At 39.9% G+C, this 25,052-nt stretch overlaps 1 protein-coding gene across 1 annotated transcript in view; it reads right to left on the bottom strand.

Moving 5' to 3' along the window:
- Positions 1–25,052, bottom strand: part of camkmt (calmodulin-lysine N-methyltransferase) — a 100,491-nt gene that overhangs the window by 8,776 nt on the left and 66,663 nt on the right. Inside the window, exons 4-8 of the mRNA XM_053502715.1 lie at positions 15,808–15,868; positions 13,238–13,292; positions 11,555–11,618; positions 7,775–7,841; positions 5,266–5,340 (exon numbers count right to left, since the gene is read on the bottom strand). Coding sequence (XP_053358690.1) covers positions 5,266–5,340; positions 7,775–7,841; positions 11,555–11,618; positions 13,238–13,292; positions 15,808–15,868 — 322 coding nt within the window. The remainder of the gene's footprint in view (positions 1–5,265; positions 5,341–7,774; positions 7,842–11,554; positions 11,619–13,237; positions 13,293–15,807; positions 15,869–25,052) is intronic.

The raw sequence follows: 25,052 nt of genomic DNA, 5'->3' as shown, positions 1-25,052 counted from the left end.
TGGGTGGAGCAGGACAAAGTGGACAATAGAAGGCAAACTGACAGACAAAGTGGACAAGAATTGACCCTAACTTACACAAAGCTCCCTTTCCACACTTACTACACTGCAGCACTTCCTCTTTTATTTCCGCATATCCGCCCGTCAGTCATAGATGTGCATCTGTCATAATTACTGCTGAAAGGCATAATCTCTGTTAAACGTCTGGCGAGAATTACATTTTTGCCTATGTTAAAAAATATGGAACAAAAATAAGACGACATATACATTTTTACATTTATACACATTTGGAAGTATATCAAAAATCGCTCTTACAATGATGTATTTACATTTTATATATTGTGGGACCTGAAGCCAGGCAAAAAAAAAAAATTCTGTCCGTATGTCTGCATATTCATGTCTGACCCAGATTTTGTCACAGCATCAAAAAACTGGGTGGACAGAATTTAATGAAACTTTTGCCTGAAGTTAAACCAGCACCATAAATGAAATCAAAATGATTAGTAGAAGGGAAGTTGTGAGACCTTAAGTGCCAGATTACATAACAGCATCTAGCGTTTCTTTGGACCAATATAGCGCTTTTCCCTTAAGGTTGGCGTGGCTATATATAAGTCAACAGAGCCAGTTAACACAATAGTTTACCGCGCATAGACAGAGTATGTGGAAGACACAGAAATGACCGTAATGCACCTACAAACTGCCACAATCCTTACAAAAGCCTGACATAGCATGGCTAACTAAAAAAAAGAAAAAGAAAAGTAGACTATGAAAACTAAACCTTAAAAGATGTATGTTCAGCTCAATGTATGTTTATTCTTCCTGCAGGTTGTTTGCCTCATATGTTCCAAAACCATGGCACTAATAACAAGCAGTATTGTGATGTGCCACTTTCACACAAACATATCTGCAGCAGTCAGAACTGAGGGCACGTTAAAGACCTGAAGCCTGGTGTTATGCTCTTAAATCAAAATGTTAAGTAAAAGTGATGTTATAAATAGTTACTGTATGTGCCGGATTTAATAATCTACTTTATAATAAGCTACTAATAAACTACCTGCTTAATGTAAACAAATACCTGCACCAATAGATATTAATTAGAAAATCTAAAGTGTATATTTTTACTGAGATAAGTAAATATTTTCACTGCTGAAATAACAAGGCTGAAACAGTAAAAGGAAATTTTAACACACTGGAGTCATTTTTAAGGCAAAACGTTTTTTTGCGATTTCTTATCGGTGATTCACTCTCTGATTACTGAACAGGGTGTCTATTTGCTTGACGATGAAAGAAGTACAACTTAATGTACACAAGGAGTACAATAAACAGTCAGACTTCAGTCAGTGCTTCAACCTAAAACAACAATAATAATAATAATAATAATAATAATAATAATAACATAACTGATTACATTAATGTTGATCAGCTTTTTTTTTCTGATTTAACCTTTTAACAATTTCTAAAAACTCTTTTCCCATCAACAACAAATACTTTCGCTAGAGTCTGAACGTGGCAAGGAGATCCAATTCAAATTAAAGTTCTTTGTATAAATATCTTTGTATTACCAGTATTAATGGCAGCATTACTGACGCTTTTTATTTTTTCTCACTCTCCAGGTTCTCTTAGTTTCCATGTTAAACCATGTTCTAACAACCCATAAGGTAGTAGACATATACCTGTATCATAAATTACCGTTGGAAAAAGTAAAAGCTTTAACACACACACACACACACACACACACACACACACACAAAAAAAAAAAAAAAAAAACAGAACTAAAAACAGTTCTTAATTACAAATCAGGAAATGACCATAAGTCACAATTAAGGCCAGGTAAAAAGATCAAGTCTTAACCATTTAGAAATTCCCCATGAACACAGTGTGCCCTCTTCATAATTGGAAAGAGGAGGATGCAAAAAAAGCAAAAAATTAGTATCTTAGAATGTCTTGCACAGTTGCTTCTTGACTTTTTCAATTTGCATAATCAAATGTTAATTTGCCTAAATCATAGCAACAAGCAATCTAAAAGTGTTGTGAGAAAGAAGCCATTTCTAAGAGCATCCCTTAGAAAATGCAGTATCTGATCTTCAATCATTGTTACAACTACAATTATCATGTTTTGCAGTCCGCTGAGTAAAACCTTCATTTGTGCCCATACACAACATAAACAATTAAAATGTTAAGTGAGAAAAGGGGACACCACCTGATACCAAAAATAAAACATGAAGTCCCCCCGATTTTCTCCCTAATTTCAGTTGTTCAGTTGCAATTTCTCCCCGTCACTAGGGGCGCTCCCACATTTGGGCTACAACAACTACTCAGTCGGGAAGGCCGAAGACCATTTGTTTCCTCTGAATCACGTGATGCCGCATCTTTTTGAACTGCTCGCTCACGCATTCATTCCTTCTGCTTGCGTGAGCTCACAGACGCCCCTGATTGGCTGTAGAGCCGTGATTAATGTGGGAGCACTAAGTACCTCTCATCCCTCCCCCCTGAGAGAGCTCGACCAATCATCTCTCTCTAGGACTCCGGCTGCGAGAGGTTACAGCATCACCCAGGAATCGAATTCACGATCTCCGGATGTGCTGCGACACTCGGAGGCCCCTTAAATTTCCTAAACTATCCACTATGTGTACATCACTTGTAATAATTTGCAGCTCATTGCACTGATATTTATGCAATTATTTTGTGAAGCACTAGTTTAAATTTAGCCTTAGATATAGTTTTGAACAAGATGATGATGCAAACATACTACCAAGCATGATTTTCCATACAAGGCCCGAGGTCTAAATCGAAAAGCAGTGAAGACATGCAAAAACTTAACAATAATGAGGACCAATGTTCTTTATGCATGAGTGAACCAAGGGTCTCCAACATTGTTAAGAGTAACAGATTAGGTCAGTTTTACAGAGTCAGCCAAAAAAATCTTGTTTTATTTTCCTAATATTTAAATACTAAAGGTAATGCTATATATATAATTATTTTATGTTAATATATTTAACATCATAATATTTTTTAAGTTTATATTATATTATCATTTAGGATTATAATATTCAGAAGTTTCTATACATTTTTTGGCTGACTCTACAGGTGCCGTCATTCACAAACACCATATCTATTATTTACACCATACACCACAGCACTTTACCAAAATAAGAAATGTGCCTCCGCACCTTGCTTAATGAGACATTAGGCAAATTTGCAGATCCTTCCTCTGAGAAGCCTAACTGGGTTAATCTGGATGTAGAATCCCTCAGATTATCTTGAGCATAATCTGTGTAGAGTTCCAGAGAGTGCATTGCAATTCTGACCCCACTTCCACATTTAATCTGGCATTTAATCCCACCTGCCTCACCCTGCTCTCTGCTATGAGAACTGACAGGTATGGTACAGAAGCAGCCAGGAAATGCACTTCCTGATTACACCTCGAAATGTGTTGTTTAGCAGCTTATTTTATTCAGATGATTTTAATCAGATGATTAATATTAGCAATGAATAGGAAGTAAACCTTTCCTTTTTTGGTACTGGTGGATTCTTTGCCCATCTTTGTTCACCCTGGTTTTGTTTCTTGGATTAATGGTATTCATGTAAAGCATTACTGTATGTGACATGAAGAAAAGATCCCCTTTTGTCTTTCTGAGGTAAGTCCAACTGGGGAGTATCACAACAGACACTTCTCTAACTGTAGAATTAATGCTTTTTCTTTAACACACGCACACACACACGCAGTACAATTCAGTGTGTGTTCTTTTAAAGGTATGCTACAAATAAGTAATACACGTTGTGCTAATAGCCAGATAGGCTTAATGAACAAGACACATGAAGTGTGCTGTAAACCATGGCTCTAAACTCTTCTTCCTCCTTCTCTCCCTGGTGCGAGGGTCTCGGCGTCAGATGCTGCGTTCCTGGGCGTCTGCCTGAAACACTGTAATTAATGGAAGCAGAAGTACGGCTGTTGACCTTTTCGCAGGTGATCGCCGCTGCTGTGATGTTCATTAATCTACGAGAGATCACCCTCCTGATGACGGCAATTATGGGCGAGCGGCTGGCTGGAGCTACGGGGGGACGGCCATACCGGCATGAGTCATCTCCAACGCTGCTTGTGCTCTCATGTGTGCCCACATACACACACAGGATCTTCTTACTGCACACAAATCATCTGCACACTGGCCCTCTACTGTTCATGTCACCCGTGTATTAGCTGGCATTTTGTGGCATTAGAATAATGGTAGGATTTGCTGGGTTTTCCGAGATTATCAACAGTATCATTATGCTGCCTGCAACACGTCCACCACTCATACTGATTCTTATGTTACATAAAGCACACTTTGTACAAGTCTTAGTGCATGTAATGAGCAATTTATTGATGCAAGAATAAGTCTAAAGTCTAATGCTTTTTTGGGTGGATAATTCTTTACACTTGCTTTGCAGTTTTGGATTGTACATGCTGTATGGTACAAATGTTTCTAGCGTATTGTATGTTTAGCATTTAACATTTTTTATTTAATCCAGCTTATTTTATTACTGTAATTTCTTAACTGACAATTACAGGTCATTAAACCTGAAACTGTTACAGGAATTTTAAATCTTATCTAACCAGCTAATATTTCTGTAAGTACTGTAACATCAGTTGCATTGCATAATTAGCAAAAATTAAGTTGTGCGACTGTGTGTTTTTTTTTAAACAAAGATTAAAAACAAATCAGGACTCAGATCTATGTTAAGAAGCAGGCTAATTGAAATGTTTGTGTTATTCTCTCCTGTTCTAGGTCTCTCTCCCGGCTCCTCACACCGGCATAATTATTTGCAATTTGCCTAAGACATCCATTTGCTGGGACGTCGAGCATGAAAAAAAGAGGCAATTTGGGGAAAAATGAAAATGCCTGGCGGGGTTAGCCAAGGGGAAGTAACACGGTGCCAGCCTCGGGCTGAAGGCTGCCATCTGATAAGCGTCGCGCGAGTGTGGATATTAACGCGCCGTCACCAGGCCAACGAGCCGTGAGCTGTTATTGAGGGTGTGGACATATTGTGTCTGAAAAAGCTGCTAGAGGGTGAGATATGATATTTGGCTCATACTGATGCAGGTAGGGAAAACCTGGAATGCTGCCCTACCTGTGTACAATTTACGCTTGTCATTGTAGCAGTGTATATGCAGGAAATTTTTTGTGTGCCGTAGCCCGAAGGGACCTTTGAGTGCTTCATGTGATTACGTCAAACACAGATCAAGTGTGCAATGAGTGTATCTGCAAAAAGGAGAGATGAATGACTTACCAATCAGCACACATGACCACGTCGAAGCGGCCCTCCATTGTGGACACGTCCCGCTTACTGTCCCATCTCATCACCCTGAGGAAGAACAACTCCCATTATGAGCTTTATAAAAATGACATGTAGAGAAAAAGGAAAAAGCGAATGAAAGATAATACTGTCTATAGCTGACTTTTGAGACTAATGAATGACTGATGAAGCACCACAGACGAGTGGGCGAAATGTCTTCGAAATTATACGCAGTAGAGTCACCATGACTCTCCAACTACTTGCACTAATGTCTGGTTTAATCAAATCTCAGAGTCGCAAATCACTGTACTTATATCCCACTAACTTTTATGCAAAACACACTGTCCGCATCCGGATTCAGATCCAGACGGTTACCACGTCTGGCAGTTTATTCTCCATCTCCTTTTTTTCCCCACTAACTATCTCTACCTTCTGTGCTACAGTTGATTATTTTAGGCAGTAGAATCTGATTATTAATTAGCTATTATTAACACTCAGTAAACAAAAATTATGTCTTGTGGAAATACAATCTCCTCTGTCAGCAGGGGGCCACACCACTTATTCACAGAGTTGAGGAAAAGAATCCCCCCCTCCCTCATCCAATCATGCACGACCTTCACCCCTCTTAAAGCGCACGCTCTGACAGGAAGCCTAATCTCAAAAGAAAACAATCAAAGTAATGCAGGCTAATTATACATTTACTCTTGCACTTCATCAGCCCAGGGTAAATATGGAAGGAGGAGGGAGGAGTGTAGAAAGAGGAGCGCTTAGATCACTGAAAATCCAAAATCATTTTAGGTGATAATACATTTGAAAGGCGGTGTCTAACCCGTAAACCTTGTTCACAAGGATGAGACACAGTGCGCGATCTGAACTCATCATCAAGACCGCTGATGCGTAGTTACCTGAACACCGTGGTTCAGAGGGCAACTTGAAGGCAAGTGACCCTATTCAGGGTGATTACATAAATCAATACAGGAACCCTACAGTCATGGGTTCGAAATTATTGTTAATGATTTTATCCAAAAAGGGGATTCTATTACATTCCGTTGTTAGGGTTAGTATTTAATTATCATAGACCTACACACCAACAGCAAATCAATATCAGTCATTAATAGTCTTTATTAGACGTTATTCATTTTCTTATATAAAGCTCACCTCAAAAACGCACTAATATTTTCAACTTATAGCCAATTATCTTTAAAAAAAGGACAATAAACTAAAGTTAGCTAAAAGCATTTTTAACAAATTAAATACCATTAAACTTAAGCACAACACAATACATATTACAATTTCTGCTTATCTCACACAAAAATATCTAATATTAAAGTCAAACATTAAAGAGGACCTATTATGCTTAATTAACTTTTAAGACATTTTGGACATTTGGATAAAGCTGTAGTATGTGTACAAACAAAACGTGAGGGGGGAAAAACATTCCCTGCTTTCTGTCCTTTTTTCCATTTTTGTATTAGCCTGGGCTAATAAAAATTTTTGTATAATATAATTTTTGTATTAGCCAGACCTCCAAAATACTCTCCAGACTTTATTGGAGAGTATACAGAACTGCTGTCAATGATCCCCTCAGAGTTTGACTGTTTGCTATAACAGGGGACTTTAATATTCATATCGATAATGCAGAAATCAATACTACAAAAGAATTGATAAGTGTTTTAAACACTTTTGACCTGATTCAGCATGCGCACGGGCCCACACATAATTGTGGACACACTTTAGATATACTCATCAGTAAGGATCTAAACATCTCATCCATTCTTATTAAAGACGTAGATGTGCTAAAACATTAGTCACATTTGAATCTAGATTTAAAACTCCTCTGATTCGCTGTGTATTTATTGAATGAGCACTGTGCTACATCCGAACTGACTGCACTGTACATTATGATTTTATGTTATCTTTAACTTTTATTTTTGTTCTAAGGCAAATTCTAAGTACTTTTAAAAGTGTCATTTCAAACTGTTTTTCATTTTAAATCAAATTAAAAAAATGTAAAAAAGTTTAAGTGCTATTATTTTCTATTTACATTTACATTACATTTGGGCATTTGGCAGACGCTCTTATCCAGAGCGACTTACATTTTTATCTCATTACCCATCTGAGCAGTTGAGGGTTAAGGGCCGCGCTCAAGGGCCCAACAGTGGCAACTTGGTGGTTGTGGGGTTTGAACCTGGGATCTTCCGAACCGTAGTCCAATGCCTTAACCACTGAGCTACCCCCGGCCACATTTCTGTTTATGATTATTTTCTTTTCTTGTATGTAAAGCAATTTGAATTACCAACTTTTGAAGTACTATACAAATAAACTTGCCCCGCTTTCGGCATAAACAAGCCAACTAGATATATCCCACACACACACTTTGGAGGATCTTAAGTCAAACTAAACCTTTAAAATAAATACAGATTATAATGGCAAAATTAAAAAATTGAGCAGACGACAAATCTAGAAGACAACAAATAAGTGTAGTCAATAACCGATACCCCACCTGCTGGACACATCAGTGCAGGTGAACAGTCCGGCCTGTCTGTTCCTCTCAATAACCCCACGCACATCTGGAATAGAGGTTAAGGCAAACACTGTTTTGTCACTGCCCCCAAATGAGCCTTTACCCATAGCAATGTACAGCAGGATTGATGGCAACCCATCTATTATTAGACTAGACCACAGTTTTAAGCTAATTCAATTAGGATTTCTGCCTCTTCACTTTGCGATTACTCTCACTGTGTGCCAAACAACCGTAGCAAATCCAATCTATAGCCGGGAGCGCAGTTTGGAGGCTGTGACACCAGTGAAGGAGAGCAGGGTGACAGAGGCTGTAGAAGTGTGTCACATGGGCGCGATCAGCCGTTAAGGAGATAGAGTAGAGCTTACAGTGTAATCTCATCAGGAGAAGCCCACTGGGGAAGAGGTCAGAAATGTTGTGTCTCACATTGGCATCCACACATGTAGACACACACTTGCCCCTCCTCTAATTTCCTTTCTGCGACGTGTACCAAGAAAACACACTCCTCCTATTTAATTAAAATATTACATTACATGGCTTATCTACCTGAATTAGTGAAAACAAAAAGGAATTGCAAAATTCTAATAACTATAATTGCTTTTAACATTTTAAAACAATCTCTAAAAACATCCAGTGCAATATACAGTACACAGCATATCTAATAGGGGTGGGAACCACCAGGGACCAGCCGATACAATACTATCACGATACACAATTGCCAATTAGTTTTATAATGCGATTCTGTTAGAATCATATCATGAATTTCTAAATATCACAAATCATTGTTAAATTCTAAACAAAATTTATTTAAAATAATTTGGTCCTTCTACATAAGATGCTGTGCCGTCTGCCAATCTGAGAATAGTATAGAGCATGCCACCTGTAAGATTACAGAGGATTGGCAAAATTTGACCACTTGAAATACAAAAATTTTTTTAATAATTTTTTTATAATCTGTTTATACAAAAATCAAACATATTGTGATACATCACTGATTAGATTTTCCCTCCATCTTTAATATCTAATTCATTAAATTGTATTGAACATTACAACAAGATTTAGTACATAACTTTCCTTGACCAATGGCATAAGGAAAAAAAAATATTCATATATATTGCAAATAATTAATGTGCAAGAAGCTTAGGTTATGCAATATTCCAGCTCTACGCAAAGTTTGAAGTGAGGTAGTTACAACTGTTAATGTATAAAATTGAATTATATAAGTTTTAATTAAAATCTAGAGCATAAATAAAATGATCATACATTAAAAAAGTATAAGTAGAATGCACATACAGTATATTGCAGATGGTTCCCATGTAATTATTATTATGAGACCATAAAGTTTTGCAACATTATGGTCTAATGAAAATTTTACAGAACGTAGTAATCATTATAAATCTCTCTTTTTTATGGGGACACTCAATACACTGTGTTTATAAAAAAACCAACTAAAACTTCATATGTAAGGCTTGAATGGGAACTTGAATGGGGTTTCTGGATCAACTCTACATCAATATCATAATCTGTAGCTGAATCTGTATCTGTTAGGTGTTTTAATATTCCTATTTGTTTTCATATTCATATTTTAACCGAAAGTGGGTATTGTCTATATACTGGAATGTATTTGTTGTAAACCTTATCACTACTGAATGGAAAACACTGGGGAGGGCTGCTGGAAAAAGAAGCGATTTTCCATTCACCAGTGATAATTTTATTTTATTTTTATTTATTTATTCATAGGAATAAAAAGCATCATTATGGATTGTTGCGATATTCTACAAATATAGCTATATTTTGGAGCGTATGGCTATTGGAGTTATCCACTGAGGGAAATAAACAAATAAAGCACCTCCAATTCGTATGTTAATAAACTTCATCTTTATTCCTGGAACAGGGTTGCAAGGTCCCCGGTAGAATATTCACATATTGCAAATACAAATAAAAAAGAACAAGTTTTGTATAAAAAGATTGAAAAGAATGTGAAAAATGCATCTCATTCATCTACTCCTATATCGGATCAATTTGGCTTAGTTTCAAGGCTTTTTTTTTTTTTTGCAGTTTGTAAATTGTAGTTACAATTTACAGTAAATTTTCTGACACTTCTTCATAAACCCTAAATGGTCTTTTTGGTTTTGTCCTGAAGTATCACGACGAACACGTTTAAAAATGCCAATTTCTACTATAGCCATCTGTATTCATATTCATTATAGGCATGAAATCTGTTCCATCTTAATAACATTCATTTTTGGTTACATTCCTTTAGACAAAAAGAAAGCATGCCATTTGAGAGGAGTAAAGAGAAAGCATTAGCTTCCTGTCTTTTGTTCTAGAGTGTGAATGTCAATCACTTCATGCTACATTTTCACTCAGTAATTCAAGGCTATTCCCAAGGCTAATTCAAGGCTAATCAGTAATTCAATTAAATTGTTTTTCAACCCACTATTAGTGTCAATGACTGACCACTTCTGGCTGGAGATGGCTGTTTGTGGCCTGTTCTCAACCAGGAGTCACACTGAAGTGTTTAAAAATCTCTGTAATGTGTCAATGCCTTGCGCGCACCAATGTAACACGAACCACTGTGACAATAGATGGGCAACACTCGGTATTTTAAAGTAGCTATAAATACAGAATCTAAAAAAACTTTTCACATGATGTAGGTTTCTGAAGACAGAGCTCATTGCGAAATGTCTGTTTTTTGATGCAGTTTGGTTTGGCACAGAATGAGGAATCGCATCACCAGCCTATTATGCGCTAAAAGAACTGCTATCTGAACCGTTTGGCTCCTTCCATTTTCTGCCTTCGGGGGATAAAAAAAAACCTTAGAATGTACACAGGAGAATGTTATTTTTATGCTCCAGGGACAAGCGGCGTTGTTCTGGCTCCAATCATATCATCAGATCTATCAGTGCTCTATTATGGCAGAAACATCTCCTGCACAAAGCGCTGCCAATTAATGCTCTATCAACCCACCGGCAGCCTTTTCACTCGCTATAAGAGGAAATGGCTTAGGCATGGGCTCTGACTGTTGCGAGCATGTCTTTTCTGATTATCCATCTCAGCACCCTTTCCCTCCATTTGGACTCCTTTCTTTTAAACAAATCTCTCCTCTCAATGGAGAATTGTGTGCGATTTCGTGTCACTGCTATTGTTTGCCAAGCGAAGAGATTCAATAAAGACCCACTGTCATCACAGCACTGGCTTTTGTACTAACGAACACTGTAATTTTGACGTATTTGCCGTCGTCTTGGTTGTTGCTGCTTTTTTTGTGTGTGTGGACCATGCTCTCGTGAATGATGGAGGATATAGAACCACCCTAAACAGGGCTGGACTTTCAGTTTCTAGTTAATGTTCTATTATAAGAGACAAGAAAAATTGTCAGAGCAATTGCTATAAAGGCAAAATGATTATAATTTTAGTGTGCTGTGACACCATGGTTAGCAAGAAACATCGAAGTGGATTAACAAGGTTCGTTTGCTGTATGTTTTAGGTGTATACGTGAAATGTCAGGGGTATAACAAGATGTTGTGTATAAACAAGGATAAAAACATGGTAAAATGAGACAGCCAGGTAAAATGAGGGCAGTATGTGAAGGTAGCTGACACTAAGCATCTTGAAACAATGCTTTCTCTCTGAGCTGGCGCGCTTCTGCATTTTTTCGAAATAAAAACAGGTGCGTGATAACAGAAAATTGAAACATCCTCACAATCACGCATGCACCCACTCACTCAAATACACAGAGATTGCTCAGTATGAGGAGGATACTCTCGATGGCCTTCTCATTCCCATCAGATAGCAGCACTTCCTTCACATCAGCACAAACGGCAATCTAGGGCGGGGGGGGGTTGGGGGGATTGAAACACAACAAACGAGAAATTGAAACACAACAAAAATACAAAACAAAACAGCCCTCTTATACATACAGATACACACGCCTTGGAATTCTAAAATCCGCCTTTGCTGCACAGACTACACACTTCCTTTCTCTTTCCCTCCCCCCGTTCTCTCTCCCCACCACCTCCACTCAGCCCTCCTCTTCTGTCTCCCGGCCCGTTTTTCTTTTTTTTTTTTTTCATTTTACGTCTGCATTATTTTAATCATTCAATCAAATCAGTCAATACTTTTATCATTCCCTGTGGCTGGGAGCCCTCTATCTTGCTATCGCTCTGTTGGGTAATTGCATTGTGACAGGAGATGATGGCGAGCACCGAGCCTTTCATTTGCAGCGTGGTGTTTATCAGGCGGGGCCATCGCGCTCCACTGTCACTCCGCACTCGGCTCGCCAGGCCTGCCTGATGCCCTTCATATAACTTTGCACTGCGCTGCCTCTGCTTTTGTTCTCGCAGACTTACCCCTTTCTTTGTTACCATGTATTTTTTTTATCCATAACGCATTTTCATTCTAGTGAACGTCCTTATCAGAAGGGTGTGTGTCGCTGTAGGTTTGAAAAGGAATTGTGTCCAGAGGTGGTGTCAGGTGGATTTGGGGGTGTGTGGAAAGATGTGATTTTGTTTGATGTTGCAGAATTTCCCAGGATATCAAAGTAAATCTAAATTCTTTATGTGTGGGTCTATGTGTATTTAAGTGAGTTTTTGTGTGGGAGAAAAGAGAGACTAAGGGAAAGAGAGTGAGCAAGAGAGAGAGAGAGAGAGAGAGAGAGAAAGAGAGAAAGCATGACTGCACTAGAGAAAGCAAGGATCCTTCAAATGCCGGGAAAAGGTCACATAATGGGCTGCGCAACAAGCAGTCACAAGCTCACAGAGATCTACTAGCATGCACTTTGAGTGTGGCCTTGACGAAAAATATGAACTAGAAAACGCCAGAGAGCAGGAAAAAAAATGCTCAAGCTGTTTTCCTGGAAATGGTTCTCGCTCTGTTTCTCACACTGGTGAAAAGAGCCAGCAACTTGCATCTGGCCATGCAGGCATCAGGGTAGCCCAGGGGCACTGAACCAGCCACACGAGTGGAACATGGAGTGAAGAGGGATGAGATAGAAGGACTTTGCTACAGAGGAGTAAAGTCTTTCCAATGGTACTGTGAGGTCTCGCAACGCAGGAGCATTGCATGGACAAACAGGGGCAGGTGTTATGAAAACAACATTGATCAGCTCTACAGCATCTTCCGCTAGAGGAGCATCCACAGGCCACCACTCCCCCCCCCCCCTCCCCCCACCCCATTCCAGGGCGTGTGTGTGTGTGTGTGTGTGTGTGTGGTTATGCATATGCATGTGTGCTCGTGTGCATGCTTGTGTGTAAGAATGCTCATGTGGAGTCAAGTCCATCGCTCTGAGGGTGCTGAGGCGGAAATGCCAGTGTATTTGAACTCATTTCACAATGCTTACAATGTGCCTGTGTTTGGGTATCCATGCTGAAATCGCCCATTTGCCTGTGATTGGTTCTGTGTGTGTGCATGTGTGTGTATGGTGTATATGTGTGTGTTTTCACTTACCATGAGCCCAGCAAGACATGTCATCCCTCCACCTAATTCACACACAGAGGAACCCCTGTATGAGAGAGAGAGAGAGAGAGAGAGAGAGAAAAGAGAGAGAGGGAACTGTGAATGTTGTGCATTTACAATAACTCTAATTAATGGTGCAATAACTCTCTGTAGGGGGGTGGCATTGACTGGAATGCAATTCCACTAGGCTCATTGATTTCAACTCTCTCGTGCTCTCTCTCGCTCTATTTTAAAGAAGCTAGTTTTAATTATTTAATCTTGCATATGATCACATTTGTACATGCAGCAAAATGCAGCATGCAAATCATCTATCATTTTTAACTAAATACGTCTCACAGTTAAACTACCAGGAATAATTTAAATAATAACACTGGAAATATCTCCAGTGGAAAGTGTGCTTGAAGACATCAGTCTACCTTAGACAGCACAGCTTTGAGCTCAGTGCCAGCTGGCTAGTTCCTATTTGCTAAGACACTCGGATTTCAGAATGCATTTCTTGGAATATTATCCTGTAAGTTTTTATATCTATAGCGATATGACCGCAAATCAATCAGTATGTTTTTAAGGAGACAATACATTTACACACAGTAGAGATGGGGGACAAAATCGATTCAATTATGAATTGCGAATCTTTTGTGTGGCTATTCACGTATCGGCACACCGACTTAAAAATCAATTTCTTAAAAACTATGTAAAAATCTATGTATCGGCCAGTGACCTGAATTGGCTGGTTTCAGTTTGATTGTCCATGACCGAGCCTCAAATATGAATGATTCTGTACCGAGCGGCGCAACACAAATGCATTTTTATGTCGATTCGGAATTTTTTTAAATCCTCCGATCTGCCTTTTTCTCCAAACTCTGAGTACAGTAAATTAGTCTCAAAACCACTCAATACACTTCAAGAATCTAATAAACACTCAAAACAGTGCGAGCACAAATAAGTGTGAATTAGAAGCCTCATTTGTCCACATTCGAAGCTGCACACACCCACATGCTCACTGTCAGGTAGACTCTGGAGGCATTTGAGGAGGTAAAACATTACAGTTTCTTCATAATTCTACAGGTTTATTTGGAGTTACTTCGTGTTGTTTAAATGCTGCAGTTGGCTTTTAAGTGAGAAAGCTAATGTTATAAGGAAAGGGCTACATTTAATTAATCTTTAAAAAAATGTTTGAAAATAAACCAAATTCTATGTAATAAAGTATACCATAATATGGTATATGGAGGTGACAGTTGATTCCCATCCCTAACCTACAGTAGGAAGCCTATGAGATTTTCCCCTATTGTGACCTCATATTTGTTGCTCAGCTCTGTTGTTCTATGGTAGGTGTGGCTTAGCAGCAGCTCAATAGACACTGAAACGGTGCATTCACCGGAGAAGTGAAATAAAGATTAAGAGTTTGACAAAAATGCATAATCTGAGGGGTATTTCGGCTGGAGGATTAACACACACTCTTTTGATGGGATCTGTATTAACTTGTTAAAGGAATAGTAAAATATGTAACCTTTAAATCTCATGAATTAGGAAGGAAACAAATTGCATGTCTTTATTAATTCTTAAAGTTATGCCTGTTCCGACGTTTTTTTTTATTTTTTACATTTTCAGTTAAATCTGATTGTCCAACTTTGATGAGTAAGGATTATTCCTTTACACAGTATCCCTTAAGCCATCAATATTATCAACATCAATTATGATTCACCTAGTTTGTTTGAGCTTTACACATCTATACACACACCCATACATCCGATCGCAGAGTGACAGGCAGACTGTGCTGTGCGTTTCTCTTGTCTCCAGTGTGTAATATATAAACTTGCAGAGAGCGAGACTCTGAAAAGAGGATAAAGGGCTGATTGTTGCAAGAAGTGCAATTAAAAATTTAATGTGCACAAAGCTGCTCGGATGAGCTGCACCAAGGACAAAGAGCCAGTGACAGGTAGCTATTTGGCTGTACAGTGGGCTAGTAGAGAGACAGAAGCACAAACTGCAGCGATTGAGTGGAGAAATGGAAGCATGCCATAATATGTTTTTTTTTATATCTCTTCCTTTGTATCTCTTTTGCTCTCCTTCATAAGGTCCTCACTCTTTTAGTGAGGAGTGCTTGAGAACAGCTCCACCAGGTAACGCTCAGATGAAAGATGGGCCACACACAAACACAGATACGGAGGGGGGATTGAAAAAAAGTCATGAAGTAAAAGAGCAGCAAATGTATCAATTGAGTTTTTACATGGTATTACAGGCTCCTGCCTTAAGAGCGCTTACACACACACGCAACACACAAACGTGCGTGCACACACCCACACACACACACAGCAGTGCAAGGGCTCAGCACCCTGCGCTGTATGCCCAGTTGACCTTCAGCTTGTGGCTGCATGATCGATAAGCCTCTCTTCCCCTCCTCTGCCTCTTGAATGTAAAAACAGGAAATCAAAGGCTCGTATACCGCCTTGAGTGCAAATCAAAAAGTGCCCCTCGCATCTCTGTCAAATGGCCTGAGCAGGGAGGGGGCAGGGGGATGAGGGTAGAGGGAGGAAAATGAATGGGAAGGGTAAGAGACTCACGTAAACATATGACGGTTCTTCAGACAGTAGTAGGCCATCACCTCTTCAGACGGCCAAACACCTATGAGAGAGAGAAAAAAAAGAAGAGAATAAAGAAAGAATCAGAAACAGGTAAGAGCTCAAATAAAGAAGCACTAAAATCAAAATACTACTGTATGTAAAAATTATATTATAAGTGATTATAAGTTATATAAGTGAGAATTTTGTATGATTTTGCAAAATGCTACAACTCCACCTCCCACAGTTTTGTTACAATGGATAAAGCATATGACAATAATAATAATAATAATAATAATAATAAATGTAATAATAAAGCTAATAAAAATAACTAAAGCTTAAGTTTGGGTTGAATTTCTAAATGTTTAAATAAAGAAACTAATAATAGGATGTTGATAATAAATGCTGTTTTTAGAACTGTTGTATAAAAGCAATATTGTACTGTACTCATGCTGTTCCCTTTCAGTCGATTCCCTCGGTACAACACAACGTATGGGATATCACGTCCTCTCTTGTCCTGGCTGAAGCCATCTATATTCACGCCGTAAAGGCAGTCAAACCTGTGGTGACGTGGGTGTAGCCCCGCCTATACCTATAAGCCATTGTCACCACGCAGTTCACTCGCAGTTCTTACGCTTTTCACCTCACTGTGAACACCTTTTCTGTGCCCTGCTAGGCAACTCATTTACGTTATAAGACTGAGCTTAAAATCAACTTACCTGTTTCTGTTGATGTTAGCAACAACAGCCTCATTTGGTGAGTCATCTACCCACGGAGCGCTGACTAAGTTCACTGTCAGTCAGAGCATCAACCACATCTCAGTTTGGTTGGCTTCTGTTTAGCTGGGCTAATGGTGCTAGCTAGTATGCTCATGGAAGCTAATGTGGCAAAGAAGAATTCTGCTGTTCGCCCCTGTCCTCAGGAGTGCGGCTTCTCTTTGCACGAGAACGATCAGCACGAAGCGCACCCTGTCTGTCTGGGAATTCTCCATGCTAGGAGAGCGATAGCTGCGCCTGAGTCATGTGCGCTTTGTTGCCAGTTCTGGCATTCAACTCTGGAAAGTCAGGTCACGTTTGTGGAGAGAATCCTGGGAAAAATACAGTCGCTCAGCAGGACGCCCTCCTTTCCAAATTAGCAGTTCCAGCTTCGCCTGTGTCTGCTGTCGACCCCCGTATCAGTGCCCAGTTACGGACAGTATTTGGAATTGGACGGAGCTGAGAAAGCAGGACTGGTTAGCCCACCTCCCATAGAGGCGTCTTTGGCCGCTTATTTGGCACCCTGACATAATCATGGAGTGTCTGGCCTTACTGTCCTTCCGTCCAAACACTGTAGATTCTCCCTTGCTCAGCTGGAGAAGACTTACCGCGCTCAAGAGGGTACCGCTCGTGTGCTCAATTCCGTTATGCTGCTTCAGACATATCAGGCAATGTGTTTGGCAGAGCTCAGCTCACTGGTGCCTCAAGAGAGCCCGATATGTGCGCTGCTTAACAAAGTCAGGGCCGTGACAGACATTTTGCGCATGTCTCTGCTGGCTCTCTCCCTCGGCAGGGGAACAGTGAGGGCAGTGGTAGCACAGAGGCATTTATGGCTCACGCTCTCAGAAATCCCAGATAGAGACAGGGCCGTCTACTTGAATGAACCGCTGTCTGCTAAGGGTTTGTTCGGCCAGTCACTCGTTGCCATTCAGGCAAAGTTTGACTTCAAGAGAAAACAGGCTTAGGCATTGCCAGACATTATTCCGCAACGAGAGGAAACAGGCTCGGAAAGTGTCCGCTCCACGGCACCCTCACAAAAGACCACCACCGTTAGCTAGCTAGGGCTCTCGCCCGGTGAAACAAACAACCTCCCAGGCCAAACCCAAAAGAGTTCTGCTGTTAACAGTGTTGCAAAACAAAAAAGCCCAGTGCCATCTATAAGGCTGCAGTCTGGCGACCGCCCTTTCGGTGCTCATTGTGAGCTGGTTGGCCTCCTACTTTTTGAGTGGCGTGCATGCGCAGTCTCGACATGGGTGCAAAACACAGTCGCTATGGGATACGGACTACAGTTTCACTCCAAGCCACCGTGCTTGCCAACACGGTGTTGTCTGACAACGCCGCAGCGGTGCTCCGGGAGAAGCTAAGAGAGAAATTCTCTTCTAAGCAAAGAGGGAATTCAAGTGGTTCCTCCTTCAGGAGCAAACTCAGGTTGGTACAGCCGTTAGTTTGTCGTTCCGAGGAAAGGGGGAGGACTGCGTCCTGTTTTGGATCTGAGAACATTGAACACGATTTTTAAGAACGAACAATTTCAAACTGCTTACATTGAGGCAACTGCTAAATGCAATTGGCCCGGGGGATTGGATCTTTCTGCGCCACAGAAAATTTAGAGGTTTGCATTTGAGGGCGTGGCCTACGAGTACCTAGTGCTGCCGTTCGGCCTGTCGCTAGCTCCCCGAAAGTTAACGAAGTGCGTCAAGGCAGCGACTTCAGGAGAGAGGCACTCGCATAATGGCCTATTTAGATGACTGGGCGCTAATAGCAAGCTCAACCGCCTATGTGCAACACGTCACCTGAACAGGAGGCTGACAGTGATTCCATCATGCATGTTAGCTCTTCTGCCCTGGAGGGAACCCAGGCTGTTAAGCCAGGGCTCTCCGATAGGCAGGGTGTCGTTTCACAAAGTGGTGTCAACAGATGCCTCTCTCAGCGGGTGGGGTGCTCTGTGCAACGGCTCTGCGGTAAGGGGGCCATGGTCACAGAAACAGGCTTCAACTATTTGGAGGTGTTTTTAGCCCTGAGACATTTTCGTCTGACTCTGACAGCCCATCAAGTTCTGATCAGGTCAGATAACATGACAGTGGTGTCGTAAACAGACAAGGGGGTGGGGGGGACTCGCTCACTTCCCTTGCTGAAACTCTCTCATTCTCCATGGTCCAGTGTTTATCTTCTGTCACTTAGGGGTACTGACATCCCAGGGCACCTAAATCTGGGGGTGGACCTTCTTTCCAGGGGGGGCCCGCTTGTGAGGAAATGGAGGTTACACCCATGGGTGGTATCTCAGATCTGGGAGCGCTTCGGCAGGGTAGTAGTGGTCACTGCCCACTATCCTTCTCCATAACAGATTGCAATGCCCCTCTGGGGATTAATGCGTTGGCACCACTGTCTCCACTGATTATAGCTCTATGGTCTTCGACCTTCATAGCTTCTGCCCCCCTCCTTTTGCTTCTGAGGAGCAGGGAAAATTGCATAATTTGTGCCCGATACGTGCACTACGGGTCTACATGGACCGTACAATGAATATGCGCTTGTGATTAATTGTTTGTCTGCTTTGCCAGTCCAGTTAATGGTAAGGCATTGTCTAAACAACGGTTTCCTATTGGATTGTGGAAGCTATTTCATTAGCTTATAGCAGCAAAGGTGTCCCATTGCCTCAGGGTGTGAAGGCACATTCAACGAGACTGCCTTTACAGCGTGAATATAGGTGGCTTCAGCCAGGACACAAGAGGACATGATATTCCATACCTGTTGTACCTCGTTCCTCTACCTAAGGGAACAGAGGTTATAGTCATAACCATTTGTTTTGCTGGATATAAAGCGGCTGTGATGCCTTTATCGCATATGACCTGATTACAGCCATGCTACAGTATATCCAGCAGTACAGGATATACTTAAATGTAGTCTTGAGGAATAATTCTCCTGTTTTGGCTCTCATTTTTGGCAAGTTTGTGTGTCTCATTTTTTTCTCATTTTCCCACTACGTCCAGTCCCTGTACCGGACCAGTTTCAGAGGAATGCTTTTATTTGTTAAGCCTTACAAACACCTATGAACCATGGAAGCATTAAAAAAGTAACTTAAGGCATGAACTAGTGAGAAACAGGTGCAGATGATGACAGATAATCAGGCTGGGAATTAGAATACTAGTGATGCTGAATGCTGAGTTCTTGAACAGGGGAAATGAGAATGCTGCTCAGATTGTTCCATAAACAACTAATTCTTATACATTAAGGTTATAGCAGAGTTGACACTGCGAATGTGACAGCTTCCAGCACATCATGTTTATGTCTTGGTGGTCAGTTTTCTATTAATGCATAAAGTAAAGGGGATGTGAAAAACTGCAGAGCAATGGATAAACTAGAGTAAAAAAATGGATATGATGGCCAGAAAGGGCAAACCTTTTTTTCAGTATTGCTATTTAGAGCTATGTAATTATTTCACACTTTCAGGTCACATCGTGTCTTATAGGACGTGGCTGAAACACAAAACATCCCACTACGTCAATGACCAAAAGCATTCTATTGCTCTTTACACATCTCCGTTTGTCAGAAACTCCCCTCTTACACATGGATTGGGAGAGAGAGAGAGAGAGAGAGGGAGAGAGAGAGAGAGAGAACATTTGGGCTACTTAGAGCTGTGTAAACTACACACAGGCAGAATGGTGGTCCAGCAAGCGATAACCAGAAGGAGGAGGTCGGTGGTCTTATCACTCATTCTCAGCCTCTGCTTTTTTTTTTTCTAGCTCTGACAAGAGCCATAACACTGGTATTGTCTCTCTTTCTCTCTCTCACTCTCTCTCTTTCTGGCTTTCTTTTTTTCTCTCTCTCACACACGGATTCTGGCAGAAGAATAGATAAATGCTCATTTCAATAAGCTATGGCACCAGAGTCATCTGTAGTGCATTTTGGGACATTTTCAAGTTTATCCACTTCTCCATGGACATATCAGAGTCACAGAGTTTGAAACAATCTCTCTCACGCACACACACACAAACAATATGTGCTGTGTTTTCAGCCTAAAACTTGTGCGTTTGTGTTGTGTTGATAACGCCCAGGCAATACTAAAACAGTGGCTCAATGTGGGTATGTGTGTGTGTGTGTGCGCGCGCGAGTGTGTGTGAAAGAGCGAGAGTCCGTTAGAGGGAGAGAGTCGATATAATAAGCAGCTTATGACCTGCCTTTCACACAGACCTGTTAACGCCTGTCTCTCTCAACCTCTCTGCAGCATCAACCTGAGATTAACTCACCCAAGCACGATTTAATAATGCCTATTGATAAAACGTCAACATATGCCTCTGCCATTAAGCAGGCAGCTTCTGCTTGCTATTCTCCACATATTCCTCTGCCTGATCAGCTGTATGACATATTGAAAGGCCGCTGCAAGATTTATCAGGAAAAAGTATTAACAAAGAGAGGAAACATACACACTGGTGACACTTAGAGGTCACAAAACTTATAGTCTTAGCGAGTGAGAGCTGCTAAAGAGTAAGTAGTGCATTGGGTACATTAGGAGGCTGGGTATTACCATCCAACACTGTGGGTCCTCATACCCATAAAGAGGATCAGGGTTCCATTAATACCTTTTTTTCTAGATGGAAAATCAAGGATTCTACTAAAATCTATGAATGAACTGAATTCAGGGTACATATTGAGAATGAATGGATCATGTTTTTTAAACCAGTGTTTTCCCATAATAGTATAGACAAGTACACTCATTTGGAAATGATCCTTTGCATTTGGGAGTCTGTCAGGTGTCTTGTGTTTTAATCTGGTAAGAAAATCTAACAATCCTGAGAACAGTGCTAAATATGAACACACTCATTTTTGATAAACGTGAACTGATTAGATCGGTTTGCAATTAAAGAACGTGAACACGAGCGCCATTAATTTCTAATATTGCTAATACAGACGTCACACATATTGATAACTGCACAATGTGATGCCTACAGATCATCCAATACCCTGGAAACCAATCTTTTTAGAGATTGAGAGAGACTGATTTATCTTGTGGTAAGTGAACCTATCACTATTCTTAGTGGGTGGGGCTTTACGTTTACCCTCTCTCTCTCTCTTCATCAGTCCAGTTGACACTTGTGCAACTCCTTGGTACTTTCTTCACATTTGACAAGTAAGCGCAGAGACAAAACTCACTTCATTTCAGTTGAAGTACACGCATAATCAGTGATTCTGTTTAAAGCAATGTCAAAATGATTACCGTATTATAGAATGGTTTGAAAAGTTTTGTGACTCATACCTATTTATGCTCTTAATGCACGCCCCCCTACCCCAGCCCACCCCACAAACCCTGTGTACGCAATCTACTCTTTCCCCATTAACCCTTTCCTACATGCTTCTTCGTTATTACTGGTTATTTATTTCATTTTTGCACCATGTACGTCATGCACAAACATTGAGCCATGGCTCCTGGAAAATGGTACAAATATGGTTGTGATGACTAATGACAATGACAAACGTCCAATAAAAGGTTGAAAACATGTCAGCTTGTGTGTGTGTGTTTGTGTTCACGAGTGAGGGTGTAATGCTGGGCCAAGCAGTTGGGATGCACTTGAGGAAATGAGAAGCTCATGAGGTGATAGCAGCTTAAGTCTCCTTCTTGTGGATAATGCAATCACTTCTCACTCTATACCTCTTTTATCCCATTTTATCCATCAGTGCTTCTTTTTCTCTTAGAGCTATCTACTACATGGTGGAGAAAAAAAAAAACCCTCACAAAAATACACACACACACCAGCTTGTAGCTAAGCTGGTCAGTAATACCACAGACAAGAAGTAGATGCGCTTTATCCTTTTATTTATAATCTGCTCACAGCAATACTTATCCCTTATAATGCACCAGAAAATAAAGCAAAAAAATAATAATTCTGATCTAGGCTTACATACGTGACTGTGATTATATACAGTATTATACATTATCCTGTCATTTTGTATTTGAATTTAAACGACTTTAGTATTCAGTAGGTAAATCCACTAGAATATTAATGCACCTATTATATTATAATGCTAATCTAATCAATCTAATCAACTCATCAAATGTGTATTATTTCAGTCCGAGCCCCAAATATACTGCATATAAAGTAGTGATCCAAACTGCTTTCAGTTTACATTTGGTCCATATATCAATATAAAACTGTACCATATATGCAGTGGTATGTAAATAAACCATATAAGTACTTATACAGTACATACAGGAATTTTAAAACATGTAGAAAACATGCGTGCCATAAATAAAGTGCATTTATTCAGAATCCTACTAAACATCAAGTGACACAGGATGATGTAGTTAAAAATGTTTAAGTGCAAGTTAAGGATATATAAAGACATAACTATATAAAAAAATTAAAACACTCCATGCAAGTCTGTGTTTTTTGTAACATGGTTAAACACATGGACATTTGATCTTCATTTTAACACAAAATTTAAATAATATAACTAAACAAATAACCCCAAAGAAAAGGCATGTTAAAATGACTTTCTAAAATGACCTAATTCCCACATAACATGTTAACTTGTACTTAAAATAGTTAAATTTACCTACAGGTGTATCACATCAGGCGCAAATGATTAGAATATCATGACAGAGCATTTTGAAGGAGGCATGCTTTATTTAAACCTCAAATAGATAGTTTGTTTGCTCTTAATAGTTAAAGTGAGAGGTATCAACATGGTAAGGTCCAAAGAGCTTTCTGAGGCCTTCAGAAAAAAGATTGAAGATGCTTACAAGTCTGGTAATGATTATACAATAAAAGGTACTCAAAAGAATTTTTAAGTCAGCCAATCCCTTCTGAAAAAACACATTTCGGCCACTTATATTCACGATTTTGTCCTTTCGGTCATAACCCAATGCTCATGACAATAGGTGAGGGTAGAAATGTGGATCGACCAGTAAAGCTTTGCCTTTTGGCTCAACTCTCTTTTCTTGAGTGCGATAAAGCAACTTCAATATCGTCCCTGCTGCTCAGGCAGGGAAGTGGAAAACATTTATGACAATTACTAATATTGCCAGGTCAGCCCATCCAAGCAAATTCACTCCAAGAGCAGACTACAAGATGCTTAAAGAATTCTCCAAAAACCGTAAAACATTACCACAGGACATACAACAAGTTCTTGCTACAGTTCATGTCAAAGTGCATCCACAATCAAAAAAAAAATTGAATTATCATGCAAGGTGTGCAAGGAGGAAACCTTTACTATCGCAGAAAAACATGATGGCAAAAATGAAGTTTGCTAAAAACCACATAGACAAAGGCCAAAAATATAATTATTTGGACATTATAACAGAGGTCATTTTTGGCGCGACCCAAATACAGCATTTCAGCAAAAAAAAATTAAACCAACTGTGAAGCATGAAGGTTGAAGTGTCATATTTGGGGGATGTGTTGCTGCATCAGGACCAGGCCTACATTGTATCAGACTGTGCTCGAAGAACATGTGAGACCATCTGTCAAAAAATTAGGCTGATGCAGAACTAACCCTTTCAACATGACAATGATCCAAAACGTACAAGTAAAAAAATGGAGAGTTATGGAATGGTCAAGTCAAAGCCTAGATCTGAGTCCTATAGAGGTCCTGTGGGGAGATTTGAAACAGAATGCGCGTGCAAAAAAACTTATCAAAGATCAGTTTCACACTGTTTCTTTCACACAGCTGAAAGAATTGTGCATTAAGAAGTGAAGGAACCTTTCCTCCAGTCGATGTTAGAGACTAGTAGATGGCTAAAAGAAATGTCTCACTAAGGTTATTTCAGGCACAGGGGGAAACACTAGCTAGTAGGGCATAGGGTGTCCTAATTGTTTCCATAGTTGAAATATGCTTTTTTTTTTTTTTACAATTTCTTTTGTTTAATGATTAAAAATAAAAGTGATTTTTTGTTTGTTTGATTACATGCAAATTTCAATACCCTTTATTCAAAAATATGAATATTTAATAGGGTGTCCTAATTTTTCCCATGTATATAGTTAAGGTGTAGTGTTTTATTCTGTCTTTGCTGCGTATTAAAGTTGCAAGTTAACACATAATCTTCTTCAAGCTATAATCTTTATGAACTCCTGACCTGGTGAACTTTACTAAAGTATAGCAGCTGGTTAATCCTGACACCAGTGCTGGACACTAATCACATGAGCTGGGATGACTCCAGCAGCTGCTGCGTGCACACACACACACACACACAGGTTACTTTATCTTTATATATATATATATATATATATATATATATATATATATATAAAAATAATTTTATTTTTTTAAGTTTTAGCAAATAAGACATAAATAAATGAGATGTGGTAGACATAGGAGAGGAGAGCCATGCAGAGAAAGAAAAGCAAGCGGAACATAAGTACGCTGTATTAAGCTTATGTGTAGGCTGCCAGGCGGCCTCAAGCTTTCTCCAGATGATCTCCACATTAACGCTGGCCTCCGATAATTCTTAAGCCTCCTCCATTTCAGATCCAATAACGGATAAGGGAGCATTTCAGCATGATC

The sequence above is a fragment of the Clarias gariepinus genome, chromosome 8, assembly GCF_024256425.1.
Source record: "Clarias gariepinus isolate MV-2021 ecotype Netherlands chromosome 8, CGAR_prim_01v2, whole genome shotgun sequence".
In the NCBI taxonomy this organism is placed as follows: Eukaryota; Metazoa; Chordata; class Actinopteri; order Siluriformes; family Clariidae; genus Clarias; species Clarias gariepinus.
This window is presented reverse-complemented; position numbering and strand designations above follow the sequence as displayed.